This window comes from Phyllobates terribilis, unplaced genomic scaffold (genome assembly GCF_046119375.1).
Source record: "Phyllobates terribilis strain yellow unplaced genomic scaffold, ASM4611937v1 Scaffold_1__5_contigs__length_1240528914, whole genome shotgun sequence".
Classification (NCBI taxonomy): domain Eukaryota; kingdom Metazoa; phylum Chordata; class Amphibia; order Anura; family Dendrobatidae; genus Phyllobates; species Phyllobates terribilis.
The window spans coordinates 277,510,004-277,523,533 of record NW_027362761.1 but is presented as its reverse complement, the minus strand read 5'-3'; the positions used below and the strand labels follow the sequence as shown (position 1 = coordinate 277,523,533).

The following is a 13,530-nucleotide window of genomic DNA, read 5'->3' as shown; positions in this document are numbered from 1 at the left end:
TTGGAATGAACTCGCTCTGTACGCCTTGGAGGTCCTGGCCTGCCCTGCCGCTAGCGTGTTATCGGAGCGTGTTTTTAGTGCCGCTGGGGGAATTATAACTGATAAGCACACTCGCTTGTCAACTGACAATGCTGACAAGTTGACCCTTATCAAAATGAACAAGGGATGGATTGGGCCAGACTTCTCATCATCCCCAAATGACAGCAGAGTAACATAAAGTCAACTCCACTGTGTTATTTCGGGAGGTGTATTCCCATGCACCGCTTCACACCCACACATGGGTATACACTTCCTCATTTCGGCTATTTTTTGCTCTTCTCCTTTGCCTCAGCCTCCACCACCACTATACCACCAGGGTGACCATGGTCCGTGTTGCCAGCATTGCAAGTACCTCCGTCCTAATTTTTGGCAGCTTTTGCTTGGAAGTCATAGGCAAAGACTATGGGAGACCCACTCCCCAATAATGGGAATAATGTTTTTAATATGCTGTACTGCATGGCTCTTGCAAGGGGCATTGCAAGTTCCTCCATCCTAATTTTTGGCAGCTTTTGCTTGGAAGACATAGGCAAAGACTATGGGAGACCCACTGCCCAATAATGGGAATAATGTTTTTAATATGTTGTATTGCATGTCTTTTGTAAGGGGCATTAAAATCGTCTTGATAAGCTACTGTGACCTCCACGTCTCTTCCAACGGTCATTGATATTGTCTTTTTATTCCACTGGGATCTCCACCACTCTTCCAAGGGGCATTGATATTGTCTTTTTATTCCACTGCGACATCCACCACTCTTCCAAGGGGCATTGATATTGTCTTTTTATTTCACTGCGACCTCCACCACTCTTCCAAGGGGCATTAAAACCGTCTTGTTAAACCACTCTGAACTCCACGTCTCTTCCAAGGGGCATTAAAACCGTCTTCTTAAGCTACTGTGACCTCCACGTCTCTTCCAAGGGGTATTAAAACCATCTTGTTAAACCACTCTGAACTCCACGTCTCTTCCAAGGGGCATTAAAACCGTCTTGTTAAACCACTCTGAACTCCATGTCTCTCCCAAGGGGCATTAAAACCATCTTGTTAAGCTACTGTGAACTCCACGTCTCTTCCAATGGGCATTAAAATCGTCTTGTTAAGCTACTGTGACTTTCACGTCTCTTCCAAGGGGCATTAAAACCGTCTTGTTAAACTACTCTGAACCGTCTCTTCCAAGGGGCATTAAAACTGGATTGCTAAGCTACTGTGATCTCCACGTCTCTTCCAAGGGGCATTAAAACTGTCTTGTTAAACCACTCTGAACTCCATGTCTCTTCCAAGGGTCATTAAAACTGTCTTGTTAAGCTACTGTGACCTCCATGTCTCTTCCAAGGGGCATTAAAACCATCTTGTTAAGCTCCTGTGACCTCCACGTCTCTTCCAAGGGGCATTAAAACCGTCTTGTTAAACCACTCTGAACTCCACGTCTCTTCCAAGGGGCATTAAAACCGTCTTGTTAAGCTACTGTGATCTCCACGTCTCTTCCGAGGGGCATTAAAACCGTCTTGTTAAACCACTCTGAACTCCATGTCTCTTCCAAGGGGCATTAAAACCGTCTTGTTAAACCACTCTGAACTCCACGTCTCTTCCAAGGGGCATTAAAACCATCTTGTTAAGCTACTGTGACCTCCACGTCTCTTCCAAGGGGCATTAAAACCATCTTGATAAACCACTCTGAACTCCAAAGCTCTTCCAAGGGGCATTGAAATGTTGATTTTAATTACCTCTAACCTCCACGACTCTTCCAACGGGCATTGCATTTCCTCCTAATTTTAGTCAGCTTTTGCTTTTCAATGCATAGGCGAACACTAAGGGAGACCCACTCCCCAATAATGGGTAGAAGGTTTTTAGTACGCTGTAATCCACGTCTGTTTCAAGGGGCATTGCAGTTCTTCAAAATTTTTGGAAAGCCTTCCATTCACTGCTTAGGCCAACAGTGTACAGGAGATCCAGTTGCTATAAATGGAAAAAACGGTTTAGTTAAGACTCTCTGACCTCCATGACACTTCCAAGGGGCATTGAAGTGCCTCGAAATTTTTGGTAGGCATTGCATTTACTGTATGCCCTGTAACTGTGAAGCTGAACCGCTCCTTTTGGTACAGAAACATATCCTACAAGACATGTGTGGTTGACTGGCCTGATATTGATGTGAATGGTCCCTGTTCCTCCTGCTCTTTCTCCTTTGCCACCACCTCATCCATCATTCATCACCTGAAGTTTTGTTTTAACGGGAGTCATAGAACTGGGATAGTAGCAGGAAAACATCCAGCAATCCTCGGAGGAGGTAGGATATGCGCCAAAACGCTGACCACCTCAGGCCTAGCCGCTACTACATACATGCGCTTGCATTCCAAGGAACAGAAAGCTAAGGAGATGGATGGCCTCATGATCATGAATAATTTACTCATTGTGTAGGAGGCCGACCACTGCTGCTGTCTACCTTCTGAACTTTGTGTTGAAGCCTGATTGACCCAGGACCCGCAATCCTCTATGTCTGGAGGACATGTTGCATCCCCGTGTCCAACTGTGTCCCGGCTTCCACAATATTAACCCAGTGTGAAGGCATCAGTGACATACACCATCACTGGCCACATTCACTTGTCCACGTGTTTGTGGTTAGGCTGTCTTTCCCACTAAATGCACTGCGGAGGGCAAAGGTAATGTTTTGGTATGCGCGCTTGTGTATAAGGTGCACCAGGACAAATAGGGGCGGCTGGGGACCGTTTATGGACACCCGGCTGCCCCCAGGCGGCTGGGGACCGTGTGTTGGCACCCGACAGCGGGGCGGCTGGGGACCGAGTATGGACACCCGGCCGCCCCCTGGCGGCTGGGGACCAAGCGTGGACACCCGGCCGCCGGGCGGCTGGGGACTGAGTATGGATACCAGGTCGCCGAAGCAGCCATGATGTGGTGGCCAAATTCCGCCTCCACATGCCTAAAAGGCCCAATTTCAAGTGCAAGCAAGCAGTATGGTATTGCAGCCTGGGGGTTGGTGGGTGGTTGGCTGCATACTTGCGCTTGCATTGCAAGGAATGGGGGAGGTACAATTGAACACTGCCCTGGGACAAGGATTTGCACGGGGATAGTTGCAAGTCTGCATCTTCTGATGTGGCAAGAATCACTTCTGGTGGGCACACTTTTAGGCAGTGACCTGGGTGTCAGAGATGCTTTCAGAGTTCTTCCCCATGCTGTTCCCATGTCTTTTCAGCACTGTATGCATGTGTCACACAGCACATGGCCAGATAAGGTTGTAAAATGTTAAAATGACATTTCCCGGTGAATGCATTTGTCACGGTTGAAAGCAATACAAAAGTGCAAAAACTCATAAAAAATGCTACTTGTGAACATAGCCCAAGGTGTGGAGGAGTATTTTTGTTTTTGGTTATTTATTTTACCTTATACACAAGTCTTTACTCTGGAAAGGATGTTCCTTAACATATTTCACAGGAAAGCAGTTTCAGTTTTGTTTTTGAACGTTTTATTGTGAGCCCGTAAAAGTGGCTTAATACCTCTGACCACGTTGTTGACAGCAGTGACCTAGGGGTCAGGAATGCTTCCAGGGGCGATCCCCATGCTGTCCCCATGTCATTTGAGCACTGTCACTATCGTTTTGGGCACTTTTTAGGCTTTCAAAATGCTCGGGTCTCCCATAGACTAACCTTGGGCTCGTTGCTCGAGTCTAGCACCCGAGTATCACGGTGAGCTCGGCCCGAGCTTCGAGCACCTGAGCATTTTAGTGCTCAATCAACACTTCTCTCTAACAATAACGAGGGCCGACTGCTGGCCTTTTAAGAATAGTAAGGGCCGCCTGATGGCCCTATAAAAATAGGCTTTGTGACTTTCAGAGTCCCTCCATCATAAATGAAACAGGATGATGTGTCACACACCACATTGCCAGATAAGGTTGTAAAATATTAAAATGGCATTTCGCGGTGAATGCATTTGTCTTAAAAAATAACGTAAAAAAAAATAAAACAGTAGGATCTTTCTTTAGTCTAAAAAACAGAGTCGCCAATGTAACCTCAATGTAATCACATTGTTCTGCTCCTGTACCTCCTCCATCTCCGAAATGACCACATCAGTCACAAGCTGAAAGCACTGCAGCACTGCCTTGGCCGAGCGGCAACAGGCTGTGCTGAAGATAACATGCTTAATGCTTAGGTGACAAACCGCCCAGCGCTGCAGAGTTGTTGAAAGCTGTAACACAGCAGCCTGATCTGTGGCTCTCACCGCTGAACATACAGCCAGGCATGGTTGTGTGTGACAATGGGCAGAACCTGGTGACGGAGAAATGACAGCCAGAGTAGATACGGTTTCCCTCTATGCCAGTCCTTTCACCGAGCTAAAGAATATGGCTGTGGTGAACTACAACTCCCACTGAGAAGCTGTTTCAGATTGAAAAACATTGGGCCCACCAGAGGATTTGATCCTGAGGGCTCACCTTTCTCACCCGCTTAAGAGCCCCATAGCAGCTGCAAAGTTAGCACTATCATGAACTCTCCTGATGTAAAAGCCAGTGCACACCAGAGGATTCTCTGGTAGGACCATCCAACCATGCCGAGAAGCAGTCCTGGCTAAGAAAAGTGTGTGGGAAGGTTCACGAACACTCTATGGCTGCTTTTTTACTGAGGTGGAAACCCACGCAAACACAGGCAGAGCATACAAAATCCTTGCAGATGTTGTTCTTGCTGTGATTTGAACCCAGGATCCCAGTGCTGCAAGGCTTCAGTGCTAACCACTGATCCAATGTGCTGCTGTTCACCCTCTGATATCTAACAGGCTGGAGAAACTTGCACCTACTGCCACTCTATCTTCAGCTCCTTTGTGAGAGACTAATGTATTTGGGCAGCCACTCAGTCTACCTAATAAAATTCCTGAGAAGGAAATGGGGATGGCTTCGCTACTGGTACTGGGGGCAGTGCTAGTACCATGGCTTTGTACCATAGTTTATTGGAAATATTCCAGGCTGGTAGGAGGCAAGCAGATTCCCACAGAAAAGTACTAGCAGTAATGTTCAGGGACCCGCACTTGTAGAAGGTGGAGACAACACCGGGAGAAATAGTGGCAGCTGGGAACCTAGTATAGACACTAGGCATGAGGCATAAGGTTGGGAAAAGCTTCCACCTCCATGAGCCTAAAAGGCCACATTTCAAGTGAAATCAGCTTTAGAGGACTTCCTGGGAGAAATGACAGCTGGAGTAGATATGGTTTCCCAAGTCCTTTCACCAAGCTAAAGAATATGGCTGTGGTGAAATACAACTCAGCAAAAAAAGCTGTGGACTCGCTCCGTACCATCCCTGGCCACATTCACTTGACTACGTGTTTATGGGTAGGCGCTCCTTCCCAGTAAGACCCGTCCTAGTGGAAGGCGTAGATGATACCGGGAGAAATAGTGGCGGCTGGGGACCGAGTATGGACACCCGGCCGCCGCCGGCATGAGGTTCTGAAAATCTTCCACCTCCACAAACCTAAAAGGCCACATTTCAAGTACAAGCAGCTGTCAAAAATTTGACAGTATAGTATTGCAGCCTGTGGGTGGATGAGTGGCTAGCTGCATACTTGCGCTTGCATTCCAAGGAATGGGGTAGGGACAACTGAACGCTGCACTGGTACAAGGACGTGGATGGTGATTGTTGCATGTCTGCAATGACATGTGCATGGTAGGAGGCATCTTCGCATGCGCCAAGGATCACTTATAATGGGCAAACTTTTAGGCAGTGATCTGGGAGTCAGAGATGCTTCCAGGGGTCTTCCCCATGCTGTTCCCATGTCTTTTCAGCACTGTATGCATGTGTCTGAGTCTGTAAAAGTGGCGTAATACCTCTGACAACGTTGTTGACAGCAGTGACCTGGGAGTCAGAAATGCTTCCAGGGGTCTTCCCCATACTGTTCCCATGTCATTTGAGCACTGTTCCCATCGATTTGGGCAATTTTTAGGCCCTCTGCCGACCGCCGGGGGGAGCCGCCTGAAAAATGCTTGAGTTTCCCATAGACTTACATTGGGCTCGTTGCTCGGGTTGAGCACCCAAGTATTCCAATTTGCTCGACCCGAGCATCGAGCACTCGAGCATTTTAGTGCTCGCCCATCACTAGTTATGACCACTATCTCATCATCCCCTCCTATTTACTTAAGTGAATAGTGATTGGGCTGTTATGCGATTGACACACCCACTCTCTCAATATACTTGTCAGGCTCCTGGTTTCGATCCCTTGAGCTTATGTTCTGTAATCGGCTTCTATTTCTACTGAGCCACAGTCGATACACCTTTTCTCTGGGTGTTTGAGGGTGTTTGGGTTCTGCTATTCTGGTTGCTGTCTGTCTAGCTTAACACAAGTGTTTTTATTTGTCTCCCTATTACCTTTCAGGTGCAGCTTTACATTCTGTCCCCCTGCTGGCATTTCCTACTGGTGATAGTTTCATACTATACTTTGCACCTATTTTCTGTTCATCTTTAGGAAGTAGGCAGTATATTTGTTAACTGTACTTGATTTAGTCTTTGTTGAATTCATTTTCTTTGCTGTAGTTTAAGTTGGATGCATTTGTTTTATGTGTGATTCCATTATTTCTTAGGGAACTGCTACTCTAGCTATACTAGGAGCTGCTGAGGACATTCAGAGTAAGCCACCTTCGAGTGGGGGTGCAATTGCATTACCTTAGTTGCCAAACTCCACGGTCAAGCAGGGACAGACCAGGGTCTGAGGAGGGTTTTTCCTAGTCTGATGAGGGTTCTCCCAGATTCAGGTATTTATCTCTCTGGTTTGTTTGCTACCCATGTGAATGTGCTTTAGCAGTCATAACTATACTTCCAGGTCTCTCCAGTAAGGGATGTGGAGCATTTCAACCCGCCCTATCATTGCTCTGTATACAGGAAATGATGTATGTGCCTCATTTACTCTGGGGTAATGTGTTCCATGAGTGGACACACAGGATTTGACATCACGCACTTTGGAGCCCGGAAGTGACGTTCGCGTCATTGCCATGCATTTAAGGATGTGGGCGGCAATAAGACAGATAACATGTTTAACTGCTGATGCAGTACTGTATATACCCAGCCTCTGAGGATGTTTCTCCTTACAGCTATCTACCCTAATGAGTCTTTTAATTAAATGTGCCGGAGTGTTTGGGATCGTTTATGATCCACTGATTCCTGCTGGGGTAAAGTGTGGCTGGATAAATAAGCACTTCTAGGATCACTAGCAGACAGGCCCCTACTCATGGCGAGACTGTTCCTATTTTTTGGCTGATAGGCTTATAGCTGTTGGGACACTATTATTTGTCTGTTCCTTTGGTAATACCCAATTGCTTTTGAATTTATTTATATGTGTCTGTCCTTTTATAGCCAGGATGCTTTTTAGATTTTAGATTATTAAAAGCTACATTTTATACACTTGTTCGCTACCCTTGCTGATAAGTCTATTCTTATACTGGAAGACTTTCCATTGTTTGGACATTTGCTGTATGTTTTTTAACAATGAGAATAACTGGAACTGGCTGCCCTGAAACATGCTGCCGTCACTCAACGGCATTCACAATATTAGAATGGTGACAACTAGTGACAAAGGCAGAGGTAGTAGGAGTGTGTCACATATCACTGATCACTGTCTGATCACTGTCCTCCCAACAGAAGATGTCAAGGGACAATCTGGTTGACTGTTGTTGCTGATAGAGAAGAACACATAACAAGTAAAGTGTATCAAGCATTGTTATTTTTTACACTCATCTAACTTCTAGTCTCTTCGCAATTTTCACGAACACAACTACCCAGTATTTCGCATGTGAAATATGTCATGATTCCAACTAAATTCGGAACTTCATTTTACAAATAATATTAATAAAGTTATTAAAGCGTTTCTTGCCTGTGAAGATGTCTGGTCTATGACTGATACAGTGCTGAATGGGGATTCCAAAGGCATTTCAAAAGAAACCTCAATCTTTTCCTGTGAAGAAATGCCAACACATTAAACGATTCATTATATACTTAAAGAAGAACTATTCTGAATAATACATTTATCGCTGTGTTATTTTCGTTTTCTGTGAATTTTGGTTTAAAGTTACCTTTGTATTTTTTGGATACTTTAGTAAAATTCTGTTTTTACACAATACCTTAATACTTAATATAAGTAGGCTAGTCATAAAGAAGTTTGGATTAAGGGGGTAGAGGGATTAAATGGTGAAAAAAAACTCAATTCTGCCATTGTTTTTGAGTTGTGTATTTACAGCATTTATTCTGTATTAAAAATGTTAAATTGATTAAGGAATATGATTCTCAAGGTCATTATGGTTACAGAGATACTAACCTTATACGTTTTTTAAAAATTTTAGTGTCTAAAAAAAATTCAGACCCTGTAACATTTTTCGATTGTTGTCCATGGAACTGATGTGAGGGTTTGTTTTATTGCGTGCTGAGCTTATGCCTTTATTGGTACCATTTATGGGTACACTTGACATTTTGAGCATGTTTTTATCATATTTTGGGGGCGAAGTGCAGCGTTTAATGCATGGTTTAAATGATTTAATATTTTGATAAATCTGCCTTGTTCAGACATGATTATACCAAATATTTATTTATTTTACTCACTTATATATTGCCATTAATTCCACACAGCTTTACAGACATTATCAGCACCGTCCCCATTGGGGCTCATATGTTTATTTTCTTAAAGGGAATCTGTTAGCAGATTTTTGCTACCTCATCTCAGAGCAGCATAATGTAGAGAAAGAGACCTTGAATCCAATGATGTATCGCTTAGTTTACTGGGTGAAGCCGTTCTGACACAATCACATTTTTTAGATTTAGCATGAAGCAGAGCTCTGTATATACAATGGCTATAGAGGTGCTTATCACAGAGGGGGCGGAGTCGGACCAGGGCTCACACCAGCAGCTAGTCACAGCAATGGTTATCACAAAGTGATTAAAGCTTCAGTCTAAGTAAGCAACACCACACAGACAGACATGTTATACATTGTTGAGTTCAATGTTTTAATCCCTACTTCATGTTGTTCTTAGTTTACATAACAAAAAAATGGCTGACAGATTCCCTTTAATGTTTTAATTTTTTATTTTCGAAGGGGGGGTGATTTAAACTTTTAGAATTTTAATTTTTTAAAACATTTTATCTTTCATTTTAACTTTATTTTAGTCCCACTTGAGCTTTGTTTTTGTTCCTTAGTTCCAGTCTTCAAGGCCCACCTACAGATCACAGTATTAGGATTTTCTTAGTTTTGCACAGGTGATAATTCCATTACGTGTGCAATACTCAGGAAATTCTGAAAACATGTTATGTTGGTGGGCCTTGAGGACTGGAGTTGAGGAACACTACAATTGGATGGCTTGAACCTGCAATCGTTTGACCTGTTCAAAATATATGGGCAGAACGGTGGCTCAGTGGTTATCACTACAGCCTTGCCTCGCTGGAGTCCTGGATTCAAATCCCACCAAGGACAACATCTGCAAGGAGTTTGTATGTTCTCCGTGTTTGCGTGGGTTTTCTTCAGGTTCTTCGGTTTCCTCCCACACTCCAAAGACATAGTGATAGGGAATCTAGACTGTGAGCCCTAATGAGAACAGCGATGATAATGTCGATAAAGCGTTGTGGAATTAATGGCGCTATATAAGTGAGTAAAATAAATAAATAAAAAATATATTCTGCAGCATTACAGCAGACTACTGGTTTCCAATGATTGCGTTGCAGGTGGCATTTGACCACTGGCAATGGTGTCATTAAATTACTGCGATCAGAGCAAACTCCATTCACTGCAGTTAGAGACAGATGTCGGCTATGTAACACAGTATGAAGCAAGGGAGGCTCATTTTCAGAGCCAGCTTCATATTTTCCTTATCGACCTATGATCAAAATATACATTATAGGAGTAGATTATAAAGAGTTAAAGTACCCTGTAACTGGATAGGCTAAAAATAATTTGGATTATTAGATAAACTGTAAGAAAATATAATATTCCTAGCAAAAATAGAAATATGTGACGCGCCCCTGGGCCTGTGTCGCGCTGCGTTGCGCATGCGGGAGCCTACCCGGAGCCGGATCAGTGGAGGGTTGTAGTCTCGTGGCGGTGACCCGGTCCGTGCCCAGGGAGTCAAACTAGACGGCAGTCTATTAGTAGTAAATAGTTGATGACTACGCCACCCGTTGAGTGCAGCCAGGGAGCTGCTGCTGCAGGGCAGACCGCTGAGGCCGGTGGTAGGATTGTGCAGCGTGATAGTATAACCCCCAACGGGAGGGGTATGGCCTCAGGGCAGCCGACGTGGATGATGGGGGTAGCAGGAACCACTCAGAGACGGTACGGTGTAGTTCAGGGTCTTTACTGGTAACAACGATAGACCCTCCCGGAGTACTTGCTAGCAAACGGGGCCTGGTCAGTCTTTGAGCAGATGGGATCTCCCCTGGCCAGGCGTAGTTGTAGGCCTCACAATCTGACTGTACTCTTCTGGCTACCTTGCTAGAAGCTGATGTAAGTAGCCCACGTCCCTGAGTGTACCGTGTGGTGCTCACCCGTATGGCCGGTGACTCGGGGCCTTCTAATGGCTTCCGCTCCACGATGGCGGTGCTGGTCCCACGCGTGTGACCGTGCCTTCGGGCTTCTGGGCCAGAGGACCTGAAATCCCCTGCCTGACGGATTCTGCTGCTGGGTAGAAGTTAGTCCCCACAGCCTCGGACTCCGGGTCCGGTAAAGAATCTTCTTAGTCAGGGCGAGCGCTGCAGCTGCCAGCCCCTGACTCCTTGGAACTCTCCTGTTTCCTATGCTGCTTCTTGTCTCCACTCTCCTTGTCTGACTCACCCTGCCTCAGCCCCGGGTTTATACAGGGGAAGTTCTTCCCCTCCCAAGACTGGGCAGGAGGTGTGGCATGCACAGGATCCCTGACCAAAGGACCTCCCACCTGCTCTCAGACATAACATTACATTACTGTGGAAAACCAGACCCCTGGGGTGCCACATTCCCCCCTAGTGAAATTTAGTACTCCGGGACTAAACACATTTAGAAAAACATAACAAAGTATAACAATAACAACACAATAAGAAAAACACATAAGATGGTTGCGGCGTGTCCGCAACCGGGTGCAGTCTTTGAAGAAAAGCAAAGGTGTCCATTTCACCAACACAGGGAGACGTAACCAGGTAGGGGTCTGTCCTACCCCGAGTCCTTAACAGTCTCTAGTCCATCCTGGGTTACGCTCCAACTATATACAAGGATTCCCGGTAAATCCACCAAGGTTTCCTAAAAACAACTGGAAACACAAAATTATTCACAAGCAACAATACACAGAAAAACATAAATAAAACAATTTATACACTTTAAATTCTCCAGCGTGCGGGTAACTGGCCTCTAGTGGCCCGAGTGGACCTACGGAGCTGACTGTCTGGCCCTGAACTACAGGGTGTAGGAGCTGTCAAGGGTAAACTGGGCAGCTGTCTACCGGCTCTTTGTCTCACTAGGGGTACGGCAGGCTCACTATAAGCAGAGGGTTGATTCTCCTGTTCTGCTTGTGTGGAGTCTTCTGCCTCCTGGACCGGCTGTTCTTCCAGCTCTACCCGTTGCTCCGTAGGTTCTTGGGATGATGGTTGGAGGAAGGTGAGTACGGGTACCACAAATGCACCATTGACTTGAGTCCAAGACTGAGGGAAGTCCCCGAGCACGGTACTAACCATATCTTCCCTTTCTTCCACGGGTCGATGGTCTTCTTGTTCCTCTTCAGGGTTCCTCAGTTGTTCGGGACACTTCTTCAGGTGGTCCCGGGATACAATGGCTGTGGTTTCCCCTCCGTCTTTACTGATGGTACAGACCTTCGGGTTCTCGTGGCTTGAGGGCAGTACGGTGTACGGGTCCTCCTCCCACTGGTCATCCAACTTGTGGAGCCGTCTTTTCCTCTTCAAGACCTGCTCTCCGGGTACCAGGGGAACAGCGGGAGCATACTGGTTGTAAGTCTTCTCTTGTCTTTCCCTAGCCTGACAGAGACTTCGCTCCACGCTCTCTTGTACTCTCCGGTACTGCTGCTGCCTCTCTGTGTCCCAGTCTGTTTCTGGTGAAGTGTCCTCAGGTGTCAGGACTCCCATTTCCAGGTCAACAGGTAACTTACCAGGTCTCGCCCTCATTAGGTAAGCCGGGGTACAGTTGGTGGAACCTACCGGGATGTGGTTGTATAGGTCCACCAGATCGGGCAACTTCTCAGGCCACAGACTGCGTTCTTCCAGGGGCAATGTTTTTAGCAGATCCATTACCACCTGGTTCATTTTTTCACAAAGTCCATTAGTTTGCGGATGGTAGGGTGTCGTCCTTATCTTCCGGCAGCCATACAGATTGCAGAATTCCTGGAAGACCTCCGCTTCAAAGGCAGGTCCCTGGTCCGTCAGCACTTGGTCCGGGTACCCGTGTGGACGGCAGAAGTGCTGCTGGAAGGCTCTAGCTGCTGTTTGAGCCGTTAAGTCCTTGACGGGGACGACAACCAAGAACCGGGAGTAATGATCCACGATGGTTAACGCGTAGACGTAGCCACTTCTGCTTGGGGTCAGTTTTACATGATCCAAGGCTACCAGTTCCAACGGTTGCCGGGTGACGATGGACTGCAGGGGAGTCTTCTGGCTGGCCCGGTCCTTCCTTCTCAGATTGCACGGGCCACAGTCTCTGCACCACTTCTCGATGGCTCCCCTCATGCCTACCCAGTGGAACCGCTCGCGCAGCAGGAACTCCAGCTTTTTCCACCCGAAGTGTCCAGCTCCGTCGTGGTATGCCTCCATCACCATGGCTGCGTCTCTTCGTGGCACCACTACTTGCCAGAGTAGTTCATGCGTCCGGGAGTTGACCATTCTGCGGCACAACTTCCCCTTGTAACGGAATAGTCGACTCTTCTCCGCCCATAGTTGTTTGGCTTCCTCCGGAGCGTCTGGTTCAAGTCGAGCCTCCGGCCGAGTCAGCATCTTCTTCACCAGTCGGACGGCAGGGTCACTGTCTTGCGTTTCCGCCCAGTTGTAGTGGGGTAAGGGGTTCAACGTAGCAGCCTGTTTACCCCTTACCCGGTGGGAATACTGGATAGTCCCATGACGGTGGAACGCAGGGAGTTCAACTTCTTCCAGTCCCTCCGGATCTTCTCCTTCGTCCGGCAGGTTGGGCATCCTGGACAGGGCATCCGCGTTAGTATTGGAGCGTCCTGCCCGGTATTTGATTGTGAACTCGTAGTTGGACAGACGGGCCATCCACCTCTGCTCCAGGGCACCGAGTCTTGCCGTGTCCAGGTGTATCAACGGGTTGTTATCCGTGTATACGGTGAACCGGGAAGAAGCGAGGTAATGCCTAAAGCGCTCGGTGACTGCCCATACCACGGCCAGGAACTCTAACTTAAATGAGCTGTAATTCTCGGGGTTCCTTTCGGTGGGTCGCAGTTTTCGGCTGGCATAGGAGATCACTCGTTCTCTCCCCTGCTGAATCTGGGATAGTACGGCTCCTAGCCCGATGTTACTGGCGTCGGTGTAGAGGATGAAGGGCTG

At 46.7% G+C, this 13,530-nt stretch overlaps 1 protein-coding gene across 3 annotated transcripts in view; it reads right to left on the bottom strand.

The window, feature by feature from the left end:
* The window catches only part of MYO18B (myosin XVIIIB), a 1,187,635-nt gene that overhangs the window by 785,533 nt on the left and 388,572 nt on the right, over positions 1 to 13,530 (bottom strand). For all 3 annotated transcript variants that reach the window (XM_073672938.1, XM_073672946.1, XM_073672953.1), the window contains one exon: positions 7,891 to 7,971. In XM_073672938.1, the coding sequence (XP_073529039.1) occupies positions 7,891 to 7,971 (81 nt within the window). The remainder of the gene's footprint in view (positions 1 to 7,890; positions 7,972 to 13,530) is intronic.